The sequence below is a fragment of the Notechis scutatus genome, chromosome 3 (genome assembly GCF_049901735.1).
Source record: "Notechis scutatus isolate UNSWTSFEM ecotype Mainland chromosome 3, rNotScu1.2, whole genome shotgun sequence".
Taxonomy (NCBI): Eukaryota; Metazoa; Chordata; class Lepidosauria; order Squamata; family Elapidae; genus Notechis; species Notechis scutatus.
In genome coordinates, this window is record NC_142011.1 from 115,986,825 (window position 1) to 116,009,576 (window position 22,752).

At 40.1% G+C, this 22,752-nt stretch overlaps 2 protein-coding genes across 2 annotated transcripts in view; both read right to left on the bottom strand.

Moving 5' to 3' along the window:
* Nucleotides 1–22,752, bottom strand: part of LOC113426383 (protocadherin alpha-5-like) — a 239,202-nt gene that overhangs the window by 200,206 nt on the left and 16,244 nt on the right. The gene's annotated exons all lie outside the window — the stretch shown is intronic.
* LOC148131372 (uncharacterized) lies at nucleotides 4,940–18,466 on the bottom strand. The gene is made up of 4 exons (XM_087959001.1): nucleotides 15,795–18,466; nucleotides 15,060–15,142; nucleotides 5,047–7,449; nucleotides 4,940–4,945 (listed from the first exon to the last, which is right to left on the bottom strand). The coding sequence occupies exons 1-4, from the start codon at nucleotides 18,169–18,171 to the stop codon at nucleotides 4,940–4,942; spliced, it is 4,869 nt and encodes a 1,622-aa protein (XP_087815127.1). The 5' UTR covers nucleotides 18,172–18,466.

Here is a 22,752-nt window from a genome sequence, read left to right on the forward strand (position 1 = left end):
ATGTAATGCAATTATTACTTGTTATACTTTAGAGTCACTGCAGATGTGGACTACAGCCAAGAAATTAAAAGACGCTTGCTCCTGTAGAGGAAAGCTGTACAAATCTAGACAGCAAACTAAAGAGCAGAGACATCAACCTGCCAACAAAAGTGTGTACAGTACAACCTCTGGTCATGAACGCTTCTGACCACAACCAAATCAGGTTCTGACCAAAAAATTCACATATTTTTTTGTGTGTGGCTGATTTCCCCTTTTTTTTTTTTTTTTTTTTTGTAAGCACTACATTTCCAAAATTAGGTTTGGGTCACGACCAAATCAGATTGCAACCAAAGTTATGGAAAGAATTACAGTCGTGACCAGAGGTTCTACTGTATAGTCAAGGCTATGGTTTTTCCAGTTGCAATGTATGGCTATAAAAGTTGGACCATAAGAAAGGCTGAACGCCAAAGAATGGGGGCCTTTGAACAATGGTGCTGGAGAAGACTCCTGCAAGGCAATCAAACCAGTCAGTCCTAGAGGAGATTAACCCTGACTGCTCTTTAGAAGGCCAGATCCTGAAGATGAAACTCAAATACTTTGGCCACCTAATGAGAAGGAAGGACTCGCTGCAGAAGAGCCTAATGCTGGGAATGACTGAGCAAAACAAGAATGGGATGGCAGAGAATGAGGTGGCTGGATGGAGTCACTGAAGCAGTTGATGTGAACTTAAATGGACTCTGGGGCATGGTAGAGGACAGGAAGGCCTGGGAGGAATGTTGTCCATGGGGTCGCAATGGGTCAGACATGACTTTGTGACTAACAACAATACTTTAGAAAATATTTTTTTATGCAGAAAAACTTTCATTTGCCTTTTCCTAGAAAACTACCTGGCAGTGAAATAACTTTGTGGTACTCTACGAGATGTAAAAAGTAATTCAGCCATACTTAGAATCTATTCCCTGGAAGCATTGTCATTAACATCTTTGACTTCAATCTCCACATGGAAGAATCTCAAATGTTCCTCTACAATCACTTCCAGATGAACAACACAGTCTGCATTCTTGGCACACAACTCCTCCCTGTCTATCCAGGAATTTACAAACAAGATCCCATTCTCCAGAATTACCTCAAACTGGAAAAGAGCTGATATGATACCAACATACAAAAAGGGAGTGGGGGAATGGATCTAGGAAATTATAGGCTAATCATCTTGACATCAATACCAGGGGAAATCTTGGAAAAGATAATCAGGCAGAGGATTTGTAAGTACCTAGTAATGAACGAAGTGACTACTAGAATCCAACATAGGTTTGTCAAAAGCATATTATGCCAGACAAACCTTATTGCTTTCTTTGATTAAGTGATTAAATTACTGGACCAGCAATATTCTGTGGCTGTGGTATATTTGGGACTTGTGAGAAAGATATAGATGTCCTAGTGGACCACCACTTAAGTATGAGCAGGCTGCCAAAAATCCAATGCAGTCCTAGGCTGCAGTAACAGAGATATAACATCAAGATCATGAGAAGTGATAACGCTATTTTATAATGCACTAGTGAAAACAGACTTTGAATACTGCAAACACTTCTTATCACCGTGATACAAAAAAAAGGAAAGTGTACAGAGAAGAACAAGAAAGATGATAAAGGGTCTGAAGGCTAAATTGTACAATGAACAGTTGAGGGAGTTGGGGATGATTAACCTATTGAAGTCAATTGGGAGGACATAATAACCCTCTTCCAGTACTTAAGGGGTTGCCACAAAGAAGAGGGTATTGACTTATTCTTCAAAGCACCAGAGGGCAGGATAAGAAGTAATGGGTGGAAGCTTGTTAAACAGAGATCCAACCTAGAAGGAGAAATTTTCTGGAATAGCGTTTTGCAGAGTTGTGAGTGCTCCATCACTGGAGGTTTTCAAAAATAGACAGCCATTTTCCAGTATAGTATAAAATCTCCTTGGTCTAGAGAGTTGGTCTAGAAGACCTCTGAGGTCCCTTCCAGCCCTATGATTCTATGTTTGATATTCCAGACCATGGATGCCATGAAGATAATACAGGTAATAGATTGCAGCAGTCCTTATGCAACATAACCAAGGATGAGTGATTATCTCAAGAACTTCCCACTCCAGGTAATTGGCATACAAGTTGGATTTCTCCTAAGGTGCGCATCTGCCACCAGATTCTTAAGCAGGAGCAGTGAGTCCTAGAAATTCCCAAATTGTGCTTCAGTTCCAAAGGGTAAAGGACTAGTGGTCTTTATTTACTTCTTTATTTACTACCATAATTGAGACTGGAATCTTTGTTGTTAAGTGAAGCAATCATTAAGCAAGACATCATTACACCTTTTTGTTCAACAATGGTAATTGTGGCACTTGCAGTTGCAGTCATTAACCAATCTTGTGAGTCATTAAATGAAAAGAGACCCTGGTGAGGAAAGACCGCACAAGTGTCTCACTGTTTCGAGAGCTAAAAAAATCCTTATTGAATCCAAGCAAAATTTTCAGCCCAAAAGCAGAGACACTTGCATGCGGCTTGTGACAGATCTGTGCCACGTCTCCCAGGGCCTCTCCCTGGGAGGCACTTTGCATTCCATATGTTACTACCAGTTTCTCGACTCTGGGGCTGAAAATCCTCCAGGGCTGAACATTCTGCTTGACATCTGGGATGGACCTTTTTCAGCCAGTCCAGAAAAGAGAGGGAGTCCTCTTGGCAGGTGGTTGAAGCATGCAAAATTTCCTGCTGACTTCCCCATTGATTTTCTGGAGAAGCCAGCAGGAACAATTGCAAATAGTGATGACATGATCATGGGGCACCTGGCAACCAATTGTACATGTGAATGGGTTCCAAGCACCCAGATCATAATCACATGACTGGGGGTGCTATAACAACAGTAACTTTGGGCATGGGTCATTAGTTCCTTCTGCACCATCATAATTCTGAATGGTTAAGTGAAAACTTGTAAAAAAAAAAAAACATTAAGTAGCTTCAGTTTGTGCCCAAACTCTTAGCTAATCAGTTTTATCAGGATTGTGCCTAAACCTTGCTCTCCATCCAGTCCCACAGAGCCTTCAGACCATACTGTCTGACCAGTCTGGGGTCATGTTAAATAATTGGCTTTTAATATATATTGATGATATCTGTCCACTAACCATCAGAGGATCTCACCCAGTACCTTCATGTAGTTAAACCAAAGGGAAAAGAGTATACAATAGAGTTATGAGGTACCCCCATCCACTAAAGGCTTCAGATTCAATTTCATCTCTCCTGTCAACTCAAAATGAACCAAACCACAGGGAAAGGAGGAGATCCTTTCAACTTGTACCTCCCAGAGCCAATCGCTTCAGGCAGGCAAGAAGGATGCGATGGTTGATGCTAGCAAAATGTAGTGAGAGTTCAAGAAGAATCAGCGTGATTCAAGTAACCATCTTTGAAATATCAGAAGGTATTAAAAATGAAAATAGGTAAGGCTCCAGGTCCAGATGGCCTCACAAGCCAGTATAACAAATATTTTGAGGAGCAACTCATACAGCCACTAAAAGGTATAATGAATTGTGTACTAAGGGATGTAAAGATGCCTCAAACTTGGGAAGAAGCTAATATTGTGTTATTACCAAAGGAGGGCCAAGATTTTCTTAGGATTAAAATTACCAATTTTAATCACCAATTACACCAATTTCAATATTAAAACAAGTACTATCAACTTTTTACTGCAATACTAGCAAAAAGATTGAAGAAATTTCTACAGTCACATTCACTAAGGCCAACCTGGATTTTTGCCAGAAAGACAATTGAGAGACAATGAATGAATACTGTTTTGAATGTTATTGAATATTTACAATTTCATAATGTGAAGCAAGCAGCGCTAACATATATGGATGCAGAGAAAGCTTTTGATAATTTAAATTGGGACGTTATGTTTAAAGTTTTGGAAGTCATGGATTTTGGAGAGAAATTTATCCAAGCGGTTAAGTCAATATAATCATCACAGCAAGCAAATATTATCATTAATACAGATTTAACATATGAAATTCAAAAGAATATGAGACAAGGTTGTCCTCTATCTCCCCTGTTATTTATATTAGCAAATAATTGGAAGGTTTGAATAGCAACATCTGACAAGATAACGTAACAGGCATAAAAATCAAAAAAGTTGTTTATAAATTGAGAGCTTTTACTGATGACTGAGCGATAGATTCTTGCAAGACTCCAAAATATTTGATGAACATGCTAAATCCCAAAACAGCGAAGTCCCAGTCCCAAAACACATGCTAAGTTAATGCCATTCTCAAAGATTTGAATTATAGAATGTAAGGATTGGGAAGAACTTTGGTGTAGGAAGATCTCTTGATTCCTCCCAACCTCAAAAAAATGTGACACTGCAGATATTGCAACAGAAACAGGAGAAAAGGATCCACCATTCTAGTTTGTAGTAGACAGCTCTAGTACAAGGTGATATTTTATCATTCCAGGAATAGGACTACCCACTTACCAGTTATAATTGCTGCATTATAAATATATTATTTTAAACCATTTTTAACCCCTGTACAAAATTATACTTTCTATTTCTAAAGTTACCAACAATATATAAAAAAGCTTATAAAATTAGTGTGTCTAGCACATTAATAACGTTTAAAATGTTTCCAAACAATGGAGCAGACATAAATACTGTTACAAAAATCACACTGAGAATTGATTCATCAAATAACAAAACTATCCACAAAAGAAAAATAATTCATTAATTTCCATCTGTAAAAAAAGACAAAGATCAAGAATAGCTTGGTAGGGCATAATGATAATATCAGGTGAAGAGCCTACTTATGTTTAATGTTTACTATAGGACAGATTTAGTGTCAAGTAAACTACAAACTTTTTTGCACCTTTCTATAGCTTCTCAAATTGGAAAAATATTTCATATAAAAAAAGTATCCGTGATTTGTAATTCAATTTATTTTCCATCGGTGTCTAAATCTAACAATTCAAAAAGAATATTATCCCAAGACTAATCCAAAATTATAAGCATAGAAATAAGATGCTGAGCGGATGACAAGGACTCCAAGAGCTGCACTCACCTCTTTAGCAGAATCTGGGGGCACATCCACCCCATTGATAAGTTCCCCATTATCTGCAAAGACAGGAATGTTGGGACTGAAAATCATAAGGTCACTCTTGGCACCAGCCTCTGTGCTCACACCTGCCAGGATGTGGCTGTGGCGGTTGGAATAGGACCAGCTGCCCACTTCACTGGCACACACCAGGGTGGCCATGCCAGGGCCATAAACCATGGATTCCTTTGCCTTGCAGTGGCATCGCAGGACCACGTAGATGAGAGTGGCCAGCAAGAAGAGGCTGGAAACGGAGCAGATGGCAATGATCAGATAGATGTTGATCGAGTCCACCAAGGGCATGAAGCTCTCACTTGACCTATGAAGATTAACATCCGTTTTGATTGTCTGACCACTTGTCATAAGTGACATACTCAAGGTGGCTGTGGCTGACAGTTGAGGCTTCCCATGATCCTTTACAAGAACCAGCACACTCTGGATTTTGCTTCCTTCTGACTCATCCAGAGGATATTTGGTACTCACCTCACCACTATACTGCCCTACAGTCCAAGGACCATGGCTTTCTTCAAGCAGTTCATAGCTTAGCCACGCATTGTATCCAGAATCTGCATCCAAAGCGTGGATCTTGCCTACAATATGCCCAGGCATCATGGGGACCGTTAGGAGAATCAGGTTCTCTTCTGATGATCCTGACACAACAGGTGCATTGTCATTCTCATCTATCACAAAGACTTGAACAGTCGCGTTGCCACATAAGGAGGGCATTCCGGCATCCTTGGCTCTCACCTGGAACTCCAGCAGTTTCAACTCCTCATAGTCCAAGGACTGCAAAGCATAGAGCTTTCCACTCTCCGAATGTACAGAGATGTAGCTTGACAATGGCCAGAGATTCTCATCTATCCAGTAGGTGATCAGGGCATTCTCAGCTACATCTGGGTCCGAGGCAGACATTGTGAAGATGTGAGCACCAGGGGGATTGTTCTCCTTCACAAAGACTGTGTAGGAGGGCTGTGGGAAAGCCGGAGCATTGTCATTTATGTCACTGATAGGCACTAAGAGGGTGAGACTGGAAGACAGTGGTGGGATGCCTTGATCTTTCACTGTCACAACCATCCTGTATTCAGCCACCTTCTCTCGATCTAGGATTGCACCAACAATGAGGGAGTAGTAGTTCTTGAATGTGGACTCGAGTTTGAAGGGTACTCCAATGGGCCAGAGGAAACAGTTCATCTGTCCATTGTTGTCAGAATCCCTGTCAGAAGCCCTCATGATGGCTACCACAGTCCCTGGAGGGGAATCCTCTGGCAATGGCACAGAGAGAGAATTCACAGATAATTCTGGAATATTATCATTCATGTCCAACACTTCAATGAGAACTTTACAGTGCCCTGATAATTGAGAACTGCCTTTATCTTCTACTACAATTGGAAGTTCATAGAACTTACTTTTTTCGTAATCCAATTTTCCAATCACTCTGATTTCCCCAGTATCAGAATTTATCGTAAACAACTTTGTGACATGTGGAGGGGCACTATCATGAAAATAATAAGTGATTTCCCTATTAATCCCTTCATCTAAGTCTGTAGCATTTAGAGTAAGGACTAATGACCAGCTAGCTGTATTTTCTAGCAACTTTACCATATAAACAGATTGGTTAAACACAGGAGGGTTGTCATTCACATCCAGCACATTGATGACTAGCTGAACAGTTCCTGTGAGTTTTGGTTCACCCCCATCAGTGGCTGTCAATACTAAATGATGCACAGGATTCTCCTCTCTGTCAAGTGGCACCTTCAGTACAAGAACTGCAGATTTACTCACATCTTCATCATTTCCTGAATCTAGACCAAAATGTTTATTTGGGCTGAGTTTGTAAGTTAACAAAGAATTACTACCAATATCTGCATCAGAGGCTCCTTCTAAGAGGAATCGGGTACCAGATGCTGTTATAAATTCTGCTATGCTCAGGATCTGTTCCCTGGCAGAGAAGACGGGAGCATTGTCATTAATGTCTTTGATTTCAACCTCTACATGGAAGAACCTCAGAGGTTTCTCCACAATCACTTCCACATGAACAATACAGTCTGTATTCTTGGCACACAGCTCCTCCCTGTCTATCCGGGAATTTACAAACAAGATCCCATTCTGCAGGTTTACCTCAAAATAGTCCTTCTCTCCTTTGGACAGCATCCGAAACATCCGAGGCACCAGCTCGCTCACCTCCAACCCCAGATCCTGGGCGATGCGGCCCACAAAGGTGCCATGCTGGGATTCCTCCAGCACAGAATAATGGAGCTGGCCACTCCCCATTTTCCAGGCAGTGTGGAGCAGAAGCAGCTGCAGCAGCCCCTTCGGCCAGATAAGCATTGCAGACACAGGCACAACACCAACAAGCTCTTCTCTTTTTTTCTAAATATCTCGACTTAAAGGTATCAGGAGCAGATCCCATCTACCCCAGACATACTGGCAATGCTTGCATAGGTTGAATCCTGGCTTGATTAGCTTTCTCTGTTTTTTTGATATTTCCCTTGTGGATCTGGCTGTCAGGAATGTCGGTCCCTTTAAGGGAGGGGCTCTGCATTTTCAGTTTCACTTATAGGGTTTCCTTAGGAAACAGCGACCTCTTGTGACCAAAAGTCAAAATGGAGAAACAGACTTTCTTTCTGTATACATGACAAATTTCTAATAATTATCCAGTCTTCCTGCAAAGATCCAGGCAGTGCTTGGACACATTCTTGACCATGCATATAAAAATCAACCCAAATATAGGTTAATTAAATAGCACACAGTCATTAAAAAGGAGTAATTAAATTGTATTGTATGTCATAGCATATATTTACTATGGACAGAATAAGATATGTAATTATCTGCAACTTTTATCTCATCCATTGTTCAAAGACATGAATATGATGCCCTTGAGGGAATACTGAATTGGCTTCAAAACATTTGAACTCACTTTGAACAACATGAGGAATAATAAAACATCAGAAGTGCAGAGGTACCTAAAATATAGAAATAAATATGAAATACTGTCCTTGTTACTTTCTGTTTCTTGTCCGTTGTATGGAACTCTGAAATTATTCAGGGATGTCAAATCTTTTTTTGTATACCTCCAAGCATCATCAGCTCCAGGAGGAAAACTGTTGCACTGCTTAACTTAGTTCTCACTGTCAGGAAATTCCTTTTTATTTCCAAGTTGGAAATAAATCCAACCCTTGCCACACTATTTTGCATTTTGATTTAAATCCATATTTTATTTTATGTAGCTTTGAGAAAGAGCAATATAGATTTGGGGGGGGGGTATATAGATAATAGTAATATAGATTTGGCTCAGTGGTTAAAGATGCTGAGTGATAGCTGATGTTCAAAACCAGCTATGTGTGATGGGGTGAGCTCCCATTACTTGCCCCAGTTCCTGCCCACTTAGTCCTTTGAAAGAATGGAAATGCAAGTAGATTAATAGGTACCACTTCATGGGAAGTTAACAGTGGTTTATGCGCCTTTGTGTGGTAAAGTAGTGCTAGCCACATGACCACGGAAATTTCTTTGGACAATGTTGGCTCCCACAACTAACAAATAGAAATGAGCACCGCCTCTAGAGTGCACTGGACAGGGGAAACCTTTACCTTTATCTTTAATATGGTTTCAATATCAGATTTTCAATTATACCATCTTTTGATATTTCTATATGTACAAAGAATTATAGATTTACAAAGTGTGGGATATATTGAAAAATATTATTCTTTTACAGTGGAGAAATACTCAAAATTTAGAATCTTGGAGCAGTGGATTCTGTATTTTTTCCCTCTTCATATTATACTAAAGGAATAAAAAAAAATGGAGACTCGTTTAAACTATGTAAAATCAGGAGTGCTCTTATTTTCCTGCCAAGTAGTGGTCATGGCAGTCTAATCTTTCATATTTGCTTCCAGTCTGATGAGTTGCTGTACTATTTAGAACTCTTGGAACTGGATAACCTTTATATTTTTTTGTTTCTTGCCTAGAGTATGGAGTTCTTAAATAATTCAGATAAATGAAAAGCATATGGATTTCCAAAATATTTAGTTTGATGTCTCAATGAGTCTTTCATTAGGAATATTTTTTTAAATTATGAGGAATTGAATAATCATAGAAATCTATTCCCCTTTTGCTTCCCATAATGATACTGACATAATAACTTCAACAGAAATGAACATTAAGCAACTTAATTGATAATACTCAAATTTATAGCCTTGGAGCAGTGGATTCTGTATTTTTTTCATCTTCATGTATACTAAATGAATTTTTAAAATGGAGAACTAGCTTAAACTATGTAAAATCAGAAGTGATCTTATTTTCCTGCTAAGTAGTGGACATGGGAGCTTAACCTTTCCTATTTGCTTCCAGTCTGATGAGTTGCTGTTCAACAACTTGTTTAAATTAAAAGTTTCAAGCCAACTACAGAGTTACTTAAATAGGCAGGCCACCAAGCTCACATTTAAGTAATTTGTCAATTAGCCAGTTCGGTGTTACCAGTAGCTGTATCAGATGCCTCCAGATCAATAATGTGGCTAATTCCAATTATAACCTTTACATTTTACATTGTCGTACAGTTGCTATCTTGGAACATAGCACACTGGCAAGCTAAATAGATTGAGCCCAACTTTATCTGTACAAGTTTGATTTAGAACTCTTGGAACTGGATAACTTCTGTATATTTTTTTTTCACTGCAACATGAAACCAGAAAAGTAGACATTCTTATTTCCTCCAAACTCTGTACCTGATCTCCATCCAATCAATCAATCAATCATTCATTCATTCATTCATTCATTCATTCATTCATTCATTCATTCATTGTGACTCTTTAGTGTTGGTCTTTGACTTAAAAATTGGGCCCCGATTGGGCTCTACTCAATGGGTATATTCACACCTCACAGAAATTTCTAACAACCATAGTACCTATGACTATAGAAGACATAGAAAACCATGACTCATATGGCTGGAAGGGACCTTGGAGGTCTTCTAGGTCAACCCCCTGCCAAAGGCAGGATATGTTATTGCATCCTGTACAAATGGCCATCCGATCTTTTCTTGCAAACCTCCAGTGATAGAGCACCCAACAATCTGGGGGGCAAACTGTTCCACTGATTAATTGTTATTACTTTCAGGAAATTGCTCCTTAGTTCCAGATTGACTTCCCCCCTGATGACCTTCAATCCAGTGCTTCTCATCCTATATTCAGGTGCTTTGTAGAATAAGTAAACCTCCTTATCTTGCTGACTGTCCCACAAATACACTCACTGTCCAAATGGAAAGCCCAGTGCAATAAACTCAGAAATAATAGCATCCAGTAAGTCTCATTTTAAAAGGGAATTTGATGATTAGTCCGTTCTTCCACATTTGAACATCTCACTTTCTTTTTATATTATTAGACCACTCATTTTATTCTGCAATGCTTCAAAAACTAAAGCATTAACCTTGAAGGCTGGAGATTATTCTACCTGGATGTGACATTTGGGCTCTAGATATTGAAAGGCTGGACTCCAGGGGATATAGAGAGCGAGCTTATTTCCAGCCAGCAGAGGCAACTACCTTTGATTGTATGTTAATATGAGAAAGATTGTCATTTAATCTTATTCTGAAGGCAGATAGTCAGCCTCACCAAATCACAGCTGAACTTTTATCTGAGAGGTAACTCTGACTTATAGTCTCGCTAAAGAACATTCAAGCCTTCCAAGAGGCCCTCCTTTATGCCATGGCTAGAGAATTCTAGAATTGAAACCTATGCATCTTAAAGTAGCCCAGATTGGCAAAAACTCTTTTATCCTGCCTTCTGCAACCAGAAAGTGGCTTTTTGATCAGTTTTCAAGAGTGGGTGTCAAGGAGGTTACTTGCTTCATCTGTTGACTACTGTCTTCCAACAGAAGAGACAATATGTATAGCTCAGGGATAAACTATGCAGTCCTTGCTGCTTTTTGAGGTGGTTGTTTGCTTGCAACCTTTTATTACTTAATTACCTAATTAGGTAATATCACCAGTGCTCGTGAATGTGAGGTTTGTTCCCTTACAGTTAGCTTGCCTTGCTGGTGGCAGTGTGGTTTTCTCCTAGTTAGGTCCTTGATCAGGGTGTTGAGGCTGAAAATGCTGTTACCTTTATGCAAATGCTAATACCTTTATGCAAATCAGATGCAGGAGCAATAAGCAACAGTCTGCTCACTTTATCTTTGAAGAAGTTAAGCTGCAATATATTTCTGCTTCTCTATTGTGTTACCAGTGATATATTCCTGCCTCTTTCTAACTCTTCCATCTTCTATCCTCATCCACCAGCCTATTTTGGCTCTATTCTATGCAGAGGATGCTGCTATCTTTTCTGCATCCCAAATTGGCCTTCACAGATGCCTAGAAGTCTCAATACATTTATTCAGGAAAATATAAATATTAGTTTTCTAAAATAGAAGCCCCAACTTTCACCAAAAAGCATTGTAATTTTTTTCCATAACTGAAATATTAACAATAGATCGATTGAGCAAATGCTGGGATTTACTTCCAAACATTGGCTTTCTGTAGCCATCAAATAAATGAACTTTGACAAAAGGCACAACAAATTAATTAGATTTGCAAACCATGAAGGCAATACTTACATGTCTGCAGCAATTAACTGGTGAAAGCCAAGATCTTAAGCCTCTTCAATTCATTGTGTATAAGGATTCGTCTATTTAAGAAATGATTCAATCCACCTTTTTGAGAATATATTTTTTTTATTTTCTTCAGTCATCAGGAGAAACTCTTGGATTGGTGCAGTGGCCTAGAGGTGGAGCTCTCACCTCACAAGCAAGAAGCTGGGAGTTCAATCCTAGGTAGAGGCAGATATTTCTCTCTCTGGGCACATAGAGAATATATCTGCTTAATATAACTCCACATTGGTGACAGGAAGGACATCTGGCCAGTAAACACTCAGCTCTGTTCAGTTGCCCAATCTCCACCCCTCAAGGGATTATGGGGTCGTTAGAAGGTGATGATGATCAGGAGATAGTCTTGGAACTGTATCTCTCAAGATTTTATGCATGTTCTATTGGAAGCCTATGGGTTCTCCAATTGTTACATCTTGATATTTTGAGTATTTGGATTGAGGACATCTCGGTTATTATGGGCTAAATTGGAGACTAAGAAAATTTAACCAAAGGCCAAATGGCACAGCATATCTATACTGTTCCCAAGAAAACCTTATTTACCTATTCCCATCAATTTACTGGGGGATATTTATTTATTTAAAAAAGATTAGCCTGATAAAAATTGTCCTGAAAAACTCAATGGATTTCTAGAATGTATTGGTTGACTGCTTTATGAGGTACAGATTAGTATTTCAGTTCCCAGCCTTTGCAGCTCAAAAGGGTAGGGGCTTCAACTCCAAAAATTCCTGTTGCTGAGAATTCTGGGACTTGAAGTCCAAATATCTGAAAGTTGCCACATCCGACAAACATTGCTAGAATCCAGATAAAATTAATATTAGACAAATAGAAGAATCAAATTTATTTCTATCATACAGACTATTAAATACGATTTTGGAGCATATCTTTGAATACCATTATCATTCCAAAAATATTTCCTTACAAAAAATATTATAGATTTGCAACTCAGTATCCTGATTTAGCAAATGCATTATGACCTCACATGTTTAGGTATTACTGACTGTTATTGTAAATGTAAAATGAGAGAGATAAATAGATCCTAGAGATGGATGGATGGATGATAGATAGATAGATAGATTGACAGACCAATAGACTCTCAGATAGACAGTTTACTATAACCCATGAATTAACGTGGATGTATTTTAAGTTTTGCCTGGGGGGCAGGGGTGGGATTCAGTTTTTTTAACAACCGGTTCTGTGGGCGTGGCTTAGTTGGTGGGTGTGGCTTGGTGGTCATGTGACTGGGTGGGCGTGGCCAACTTGACATCACTCATGTCAAGGGGCACTTCTCCTCGCCTGGCCTCTCACTCTGACAGTGGGGATGCTGCAACAGTCATAAGTATGAAAAATGGTCATAGATCACTTTTTAAGTGCCATTGTAACTTTGAATGGTCACTAAATTAACTGTTGTAAGTCAAGGATTACCTGTACAAAAATACAAAAAGTTTCTTTGCTTGCAAAAAGCTGCCCTAAATACCAATCATTAGATTAAAAATACCTTTAAGCTGGAGTTACAAATCAGGCAGAGTGCCAGAGCACCTTGAGGAATTAAAATAGTTAAAATGCAGTGATAACTATCAAGCAGCCAACTCTTGCTCATAAAGTGAAACCCTTTAGCAGAGAGGTCATTTAAGTTCTCCAGAAAAAGCACACCCAGGAAAAGCAATCCTTAGATCCATTTGCACCACTTAAAAATACCAGCTGGTCTCACTCACCTCACAAGATATCGGAAGGAAATCACCCAGATTTAAGGAAAGGTCACATGCCCCCCAGAAAGGCAGGAAAAAAAATAAGTGCCAAGCTTTCATCCTGCCTCCTGGAAGTATACCCCAAAAGGACAGTGCCAGATAGTATTAAAGCAGTGAAGGAAGACCCCCTCTCCAAATAAAAAAGAAACCATGAGGCAAGAAAAAATTCAAACACAATACAAATAATTAAATCACAACAGTAGCTGTTGCTCGTTGAAGCTGAATAGGAAAAATTATCCCATCAATAAACACAAGATTAAACCTCACCAAGCACAGAATTAAGTTTCACCAAAAACCAGTTTTAGACCAAAACTCAGAAAGGGTATGTAAACTCACATTTGAATGTCAATCCTTCTAGCTAGCCAAGAAGTCTTGCTGAATCTCACTCATCTTGGTTCCCTGTCACTAAAAGCTTTGCTTCATTATTCAATTATTTCTTCAAAGTGCTGATTGTCCAGGGAAGTATTTCCTCCCAACAGTAGTGTAAAAATCTTAAAACAACCCTTCCCCTGTAAGAAAGCCAAGCCTCACAAGCTCTAGAGACAGGAAGTCTAGGCTGTCTGCCAAGAATGTAATAAGGGTGGAAAAACGGAGATTGCTTCTAACTACTGATTCTCCAAACTGCTTAGAAAGTGAACAAGGGGTTCTATAGAACCGGACAGAACCAGAAGAATCGCACCCCTGCTGGGGGGGCTTTATTTTTGTTTATTGGACACACTGTTTGAGCAGCTTGCTGTTTGTGTTATGCACTAATTAGCCATTGCCTGGGGAATTAATCTAGGCTTGCTCGTGGATGGCTTTGGTTGGGAAACTTATAAAGCCGGGTGAAGAGAAGTGCTGTGGGAAGAAAAATAGAACCCTCCATAAACCACACTGATGTATGAGTGTGAGTTGGGCAGCACAACATGAAATTTAGCTCTGGTGCCTCCCATTTCCCTTGATCATTTGTGACATGTTCCTACACCTTGATTGGAGTCGACCTACAGTAAATTGATTGGACATGATTTGGAAAGGCATACATCTCTCTATAGAAGGCTCACAGCTGATAATGCACACTGTAGCAGAACAAAAGCCATGAGATCAAAAAAAATCTGCTGAAAGGGCTCAGACAAAGGATTATGGCACGGTACAGATCTAGGGTAGGCTACAATAAAATTTCTGCTGCACTGAAGGTTCCTAAGAACACAGTGGCCTCCATAATTCTCAAATGGAAGAAATTTAGCACAACCAGGACTCTTCCGAGAGCTGATCGCCCGGTCAAACTGAGCAATCGGGCAAAAGAGCCTTAGTAAGAGAGATGACCAGGAACCTGATGGTTACTGTGACTGAGTTCCAAAGATCTTGTGTGGAGATGGAACAGATTTCCAAAAGGACAGCCATCACTGCAGCCCTCCACCAATCTGGGCTTTAGGGCAGAGTGGCTAGACAGAAGTCTCTCCTTAGTGCACAACACATGAAAGCCCACTTGGAGTTTGCAAAAAAGCACCTGAAGGACCCTCAAAATGTGAGGAACAAGAACTCTGGTCTGATGAAACCAAGATTGAACTGTTTGGCCTCAATTCTAAACATTATTTCTGAAGGAACCCAAGCACCGCTCATCACCTGCCCAATACCATCCCAACAGTGAAGCATGGTGGGGACAGCATCATTCTGTGGGCTGTTTTTCAGCCACAGGGACTGGCAGACTGCTCAGGGTTGAGGAAAAGCGGAATGGAACAAAGTATAGGGATGTCCTCAATGAAAACCTGTTGCACAGGACTCAGGACTTCAGACTGGGCTGAAGGTTCACTTCCTAATGATCCGAAGCACACAGCCATGACAACACAGGAGTCACTTAGAGTGTCCCAGCCAGAGCCCAGACTTCAACCCTATTGAACATCTTGGAGAGACCTTAAAATAGCTGTCCACCGATTGTCACCATCCAACCTGACTGAGCTTGTGAAGATTTGCAAGGAAGAATGGCAGAAAATCCCCCAATCCAGGTGTGCAAAGCTTGTCGCATCATACTCAGAAAGACTCTAGGCTGTAATTGCTGCCAAGGGTGCTTCAACAAAGTACTGAGTGAAGGGTCTGAATACTTATGCCAATGTGATACTTCAGTTTTTTTTCTTTTTAATTATTTCAGTCATTTCTAAAATTCATTTTGAGGTACTGACGATAGATTAATGAGGGGGGAAAAATGAATTTCAACAACTGTAGAATCTGGCTGCAGTATAACAAAATTGACAAAAGAGAAAAGGATCTGAATATTTTCTTAATGTACTGTAGAAAGATAGATATCAGGACTGATCCTAAAGGGATACAACAGAAATACAATTTTGAATGACTATCAAAAACTCCAAAACCACAAACTCACCTCTTTAGCTGAATCTGGGGGCACATCCACCCCATTGATAAGTTCCCCATTATCTGCAAAGACAGGAATGTTGGGACTGAAAATCATAAGGTCACTCTTGGCACCAGCCTCTGTGCTCACACCTGCCAGGATGTGGCTGTGGCGATTGGAATAGGACCAGCTGCCCACTTCACTGGCACACACCAGGGTGGCCATGCCAGGGCCATAAACCATGGATTCCTTTGCCTTGCAGTGGCATCGCAGGACCACGTAGATGAGAGTGGCCAGCAAGAAGAGGCTGGAAACAGAGCAGATGGCAATGATCAGATAGATGTTGATCGAGTCCACCAGGGGCATGAAGCTCTCACTTGACCTTTGAAGATTAACATCCCTTTTGATTGTCTGACCACTTGTCATAAGTGACATACTCAAGGTGGCTGTGGCTGACAGTTGAGGCTTCCCATGATCCTTTACAAGAACCAGCACACTCTGGATTTTGCTTCCTTCTGACTCATCCAGAGGATATTTGGTACTCACCTCACCACTATACTGCCCTACAGTCCAAGGACCATGGCTTTCTTCAAGCAGTTCATAGCTTAGCCACGCATTGTATCCAGAATCTGCATCCAAAGCGTGGATCTTGCCTACAATATGCCCAGGCATCACGGGGACCGTTAGGAGAATCAGGTTCTCTTCTGATGATCCTGACACAACAGGTGCATTGTCATTCTCATCCATCACAAAGACTTGAACAGTCGTGTTGCCACACAAGGAGGGCATTCCGGCATCCTTGGCTCTCACCTGGAACTCCAGCAGTTTCAACTCCTCATAGTCCAAGGACTGCAAAGCATAGAGCTTTCCACTCTCCGAATGTACAGAGATGTAGCTTGACAATGGCCAGAGATTCTCATCTATCCAGTAAGTGATCAGGGCATTCTCAGCTATGTCTGGGTCCGAGGCAGATATTGTGAAGATGTGAGCACCAGGGGGATTGTTCTCCTTCACAAAGACTGTGTAGGAGGGCTGTGGGAAAGCCGGAGCATTGTCATTTATGTCACTGATAGGCACTAAGAGGGTGAGACTGGAAGACAGTGGTGGAACACCTTGATCTTCCACTGTCACAACCATCCTGTATTCAGCCACCTGCTCCCTGTCCAAAAGTGCTCCAACAATCAAGGAGTAATAGTTCTTGAAGGTAGACTCTATTTTGAAAGGCAGCTCAGAGGGCTGTAGGACACAGGTTACTTGTCCATTGATTCCAGAATCCTTGTCAGCAGCACTGATGATGGCTACCACAGTTCCTGGAGTAGAATCCTCTGGCAATGGCACAGAGAGAGAATTCACAAATATTTCTGGAATATTATCATTCACATCCAATACATCAACAAAAACATCACAATGTCCTGATAATGGAGAACTGCCTTTATCTTCTGCAACAATTTGAAGTTCATAGCAATTAATATCTTCATAGTCCAATTTTCCAATTACTCTGATTTCCCCAGTGTCAGAATTTATACTAAAGAGCTTTGTCACGTCTAGAGGTAGGCTATTACTAAAAAAATAAGAGATTTCCCTATTAATCCCTTCATCTAAGTCAATAGCATTCAGAGTAATAACTAATGACCCACTAGCTGTATTTTCTAGCAACTTTACCCTATAAACAGATTGGTTAAAGACAGGAGGGTTGTCATTCACATCCAGCACATTGATGACTAGCCGAACAGTTCCTGTGAGTTTTGGTTCCCCTGCATCAGTGGCTGTCAATACTAAATGATGCACAGGATTCTCCTCTCTGTCAAGTGGCACCTTCAGTACAAGAACTACAGATTTGCTATCATCTTCATTATTTCCTGAATCAAGACTAAAATGGTTGTTTGGGCTCAGCTTGTAAGTTAGCAGAGCATTAGTACCAATATCTGCATCAGATGCTCTCTGTAACGGGAATCGGGTACCAGATGTTATATGTTCAGCCATGCTCAGGGTCTGTTCCCTGGCAGAGAAGACGGGAGCATTGTCATTAATGTCTTTGATTTCAACCTCCACATGGAAGAACCTCAGAGGTTTCTCCACAATCACCTCCAGATGAATAATACAGTCTGCATTCTTGGCACACAGCTCCTCCCTGTCTATCCGGGAATTTACAAACAAGATCCCATTCTGCAGGTTTACCTCAAAATAGTCCTCCTCTCCTTTGGACAGCATCCGGAACATCCGAGGCACCAGCTCACTCACCTCCAACCCGAGATCCTGGGCAATGCGGCCCACAAAGGAACCGTGCTGGGATTCCTCCAGCACAGAATAATGGAGCTGGCCACTCCCCATTTTCCAGGCAGTGTGGAGCAGAAACAGCTGCAGCAGCCCCTTCGGCCAGGTAAGCATTGCAGACACAGGCACAACACCAGCAAGCTCTTCTCTTTTTCTGTAAATACCTTGCCTTAAAGATGTCAGGAGCAGAGACCATCTACCTCAGACATACTGGCAATGCGTTCATGGGTTGAATCCTGGGTTGTTGAGCTTTCTCTGTTGTTGGATATTTCCCTTGTGGATCTGGCTGGCAGGAATGTCAGTCCCTTTAAGGGAGGGGCTCTGCATTTTCAGTTTCACTTGCAGGGTTTCCTTAGGAAACAGCGACCTCTAGTGACTGAATTTCAAAATGGAGAAACAGACTTTCCTTCTGTATTTATGACAAATTTCTAATAATTATCCAGTCTTCCTGCACAGATCCAGTGCTTGGGTACATTCCTGACCATACATATAAAAACCAACCCAAATATGGGTTAATTAAATAGCATACAGTCATTAAAAATGGAATAATTAAACTGTATTATATGACACAGCATATATTTAGTATAAACAGTATAAGATGTGTAATTATCTGCAAGTTTCATGATCTCATCTATGCTGCCATTGAGGGAATACTGAATTGGCTTCAAACCATTTAAGCTAACTTTGAACAAGATGAGGAATAATAAAACATCAGAAGCACAGAGCTACGTAAAAGATAGAAATAAATATGAAATACTGTCCTTGTTACTTTTCTGTTTCTTGTCCATTGTATGGTGCTCTGAATTTATTCAGGAATGTCAAATCTTTTCCTGTATATCTCCAAGCATCCTCAGCTCCAGGAGGAAAACTGTTACACTGCTTAACTTAGTTCTCACTGTCAGGAAATTCCATTTTATTTCCAAGTTGGAAATAAATCCAACCCTTGCCACACTATTTTGCATTTTGGTTTAAAATCCATATTTTATTTTATGTGGCTTTGAGAAAAGAGTAATAGAGTTTCATGGGGGAGCAATGGCTTAGTGGTTAAAGACGCTGAATGATAGCCAATGTTCGAGACCAAGCGCTAATATGACAGGGTGAGCTCCCATTACTTGCCCCAGTTCCTGCCCACTTAGTCCTTTGAAAGAATGCAAATGCAAGTAGATTGATAGGTGCCACTTCATGGGAAGGTAACAGTGGTTTATGTGCCTTTGTCGTGGAGTAGTGCTAGCCACATGACCACGGAATTATCTTTGGACAATGTTGGCTCCCTCAACTAAGATATGGAGATGAGCACTGCCCCTAGAGTGGACTGGACAGGGGAAACATTTACCTTTACTTTTGATATGGTTTCGATATCAGATTTTCAATTATACCATCTTTTGTTATTTCTACATGGAGAAAGAATTATAGATTTACAAAGTATGGGATATATTGAAAGATATTATTCTTTTACAGTGGAGAAATACTCAAAATTTAGAACCTTGGAGCAGTGGATTCTGTATTTTTTCACTTCTTCATATTATATTATACTAAATGAATCTTTAAAAAATGGAGACTCGTTTAAACTATGTAAAATCAGGAGTGCTCTTATTTTCCTGCCAAGTAGTGGTCATGGCACTCTAACCTTTCATATTTGCTTCCAGTCTGATGAGTTGCTGTTTGGCAACTTGTTTAATGGTTTCAAGGCCACCAAGCCCACATTTAACCAGTTTGTCAATTAGCCAGTTCGGTGTTACTGGAGGTCTTCTAGGTCAACCCCCTGCCGAAGGCAGATGTTATTGCATCCTGCACAAATGGCCATCCAATCTTTTCTTGCATACCTCCAGTAATAGAGCACCCACAACTCTGGGGGGCAAATTGTTCCATTGATTGTTATTACTTTCAGGAAATTGTTCCTTAGTTCCAGGTTGACTGGATGATCTTCTATCCATTGCTTCTTCTCCTATATTCAGGTGCTTTGCAAAGTAAGTCAACCTCCTCATCTTGCTGACTGTCCCACAAATACACTCACTGTCCAAATGGAAAGCCCAGTGCAATAAACTCAGAAATAATAGCATCCAGTAAGTCTCATTTGAGAAGGGAATTTGGTGATTAGTCCGTTCTTCCACATTTGAACATCTCACTTTCTTTTTACATTATTAGACCACTCATTTTATTCTGCAATGCTTCAAAAACTAAGGCATTAGCTCTGAAGGCTGGTGATTATTCCACCTGGATGTGATATTTGGCTTGGCTCCAGGGTATGTTTGTATGTTAATATGAGGAAGACTTGTTGCCTATTATGGAGATTTTATTGATTCCCATATAGACAGTGGCCATCTTCCATCTTCTGTCATTTAATTTTATCCTGAAGGCAGATAGTCAGCCTCATCAAGACATTGCTGAACTTTTATCTGAGAGGTAACTCTGACTTATAGTCTCGCTAAAGAACATTCAAGCCTTCCAAGAGGCCATGGCTAGAGAATTCTAGAATTGAAACCTATGCATCTTAAAGTAGCCCAGATTGGCAAAAACTCTTTTATCCTGCCTTCTGCAACCAGAAAGTGGCTTTTTGATCAGTTTTCAAGAGTGACTGTCAAGGAGGTTACTTGCTTCATCTGTTGACTACTGTCTTCCAACAGAAGAGACAATATGTATAGCTCAGGGATAAACTATGCAGTCCTTGCTGCTTTTTGAGGTGGTTGTTTGCTTGCAACCTTTTATTACTTAATTACCTAATTAGGTAATATCACCAGTGCTCGTGAATGTGAGGTTTGTTCCCTTACAGTTAGCTTGCCTTGCTGGTGGCAGTGTGGTTTTCTCCTAGTTAGGTCCTTGATCAGGGTGTTGAGGCTGAAAATGCTGTTACCTTTATGCAAATGCTAATACCTTTATGCAAATCAGATGCAGGAGCAATAAGCAACAGTCTGCTCACTTTATCTTTGAAGAAGTTAAGCTGCAATATATTTCTGCTTCTCTATTGTGTTACCAGTGATATATTCCTGCCTCTTTCTAACTCTTCCATCTTCTATCCTCATCCACCAGCCTATTTTGGCTCTATTCTATGCAGAGGATGCTGCTATCTTTTCTGCATCCCAAATTGGCCTTCACAGATGCCTAGAAGTCTTAATACATTTATTTAGGAAAATATAAATATTAGTTTTCTAAAATAGAAGCCCCAACTTTCACCAAAAAGCATTGTAATTTTTTCCATAACTAAAATATTAACAATAGATCGATTGAGCAAATGCTGGGATTTACTTCCAAACATTGGCTTTCTGTAGCCATCAAATAAATGAACTTTGACAAAAGGCACAACAAATTAATTAGATTTGCAAACCATGAAGGCAATACTTACATGTCTGCAGCAATTAACTGGTGAAAGCCAAGATCTTAAGCCTCTTCAATTCATTGTGTATAAGGATTCGTCTATTTAAGAAATGATTCAATCCACCTTTTGAGAATATTTTTTTTATTTTCTTCAATCCTCAGGAGAAAGTCTTGGATTGGTGCAGTGGCCTAGAGGTGGAGCTCTCACCTCACAAGCAAGAAGCTGGGAGTTCAATCCTAGGTAGAGGCAGATATTTCTCTCTCTGGGCACATAGAGAATATATCTGCTTAATATAACTCCACATTGGTGACAGGAAGGACATCTGGCCAGTAAACACTCAGCTCCGTTCAGTTGCCCAATCTCCACCCCTCAAGGGATTATGGGGTCATTAGAAGGTGATGATGATCAGGAGATAGTCTTGGAACTGTATCTCTCAAGATTTTATGCATGTTCTATTGGAAGCCTATGGGTTCTCCAATTGTTACATCTTGATATTTTGAGTATTTGGATTGAGGACATCTCGGTTATTATGGGCTAAATTGGAGACTAAGAAAATTTAACCAAAGGCCAAATGGCACAGCATATCTATACTGTTCCCAAGAAAACCTTATTTACCTATTCCCATCAATTTACAGGAAATTTATTTAATTTTTAAAAGAGGTTAGCCTGATAAAAATTGTCCTGAAAAACTCAATGGATTTCTAGAATGTATTGGTTGACTGCTTTATGAGGTACAGATTAGTATTTCAGTTCCCAGCCTTTGCAGCTCAAAAGGGTAGGGGCTTCAACTCCAAAAATTCCTGTTGCTGAGAATTCTGGGACTTGAAGTCCAAATATCTGAAAGTTGCCACATCCGACAAACATTGCTAGAATCCGCATAAAATTAATATTAGACAAATAGAAGAATCAAATTTATTTCTATCATACAGACTATTAAATATGATCTTGGAGCATATCATTGAATACTATTATCATTCCAAAAAATTTTCCTTACAAAAAATCTTATAGATTTGCAACTCAGTATCCTGATTTAGCAAATGTATTATGACCTCACATGTTTATGTATTACTGACTGTTATTGTCAATGTAAAATGAGATAAATAGATGATAGAGATGGATGGATGGATGGATGGATGGATGGATGATAGATAGATAGATAGATAGATAGATAGATAGATAGATAGATAGATAGATAGATAGATTGACAGACCAATAGACTCTCAGATAGGCAGTTTACTATAACCTATGAATTAACGTGGATGTATTTTAAGTTTTGCCTGGGGGCAGGGGTGGGATTCAGTTTTTTTAACAACCGGTTCTGTGGGCGTGGCTTAGTTGGTGGGTGTGGCTTGGTGGTCATGTGACTGGGTGGGCGTGGCCAA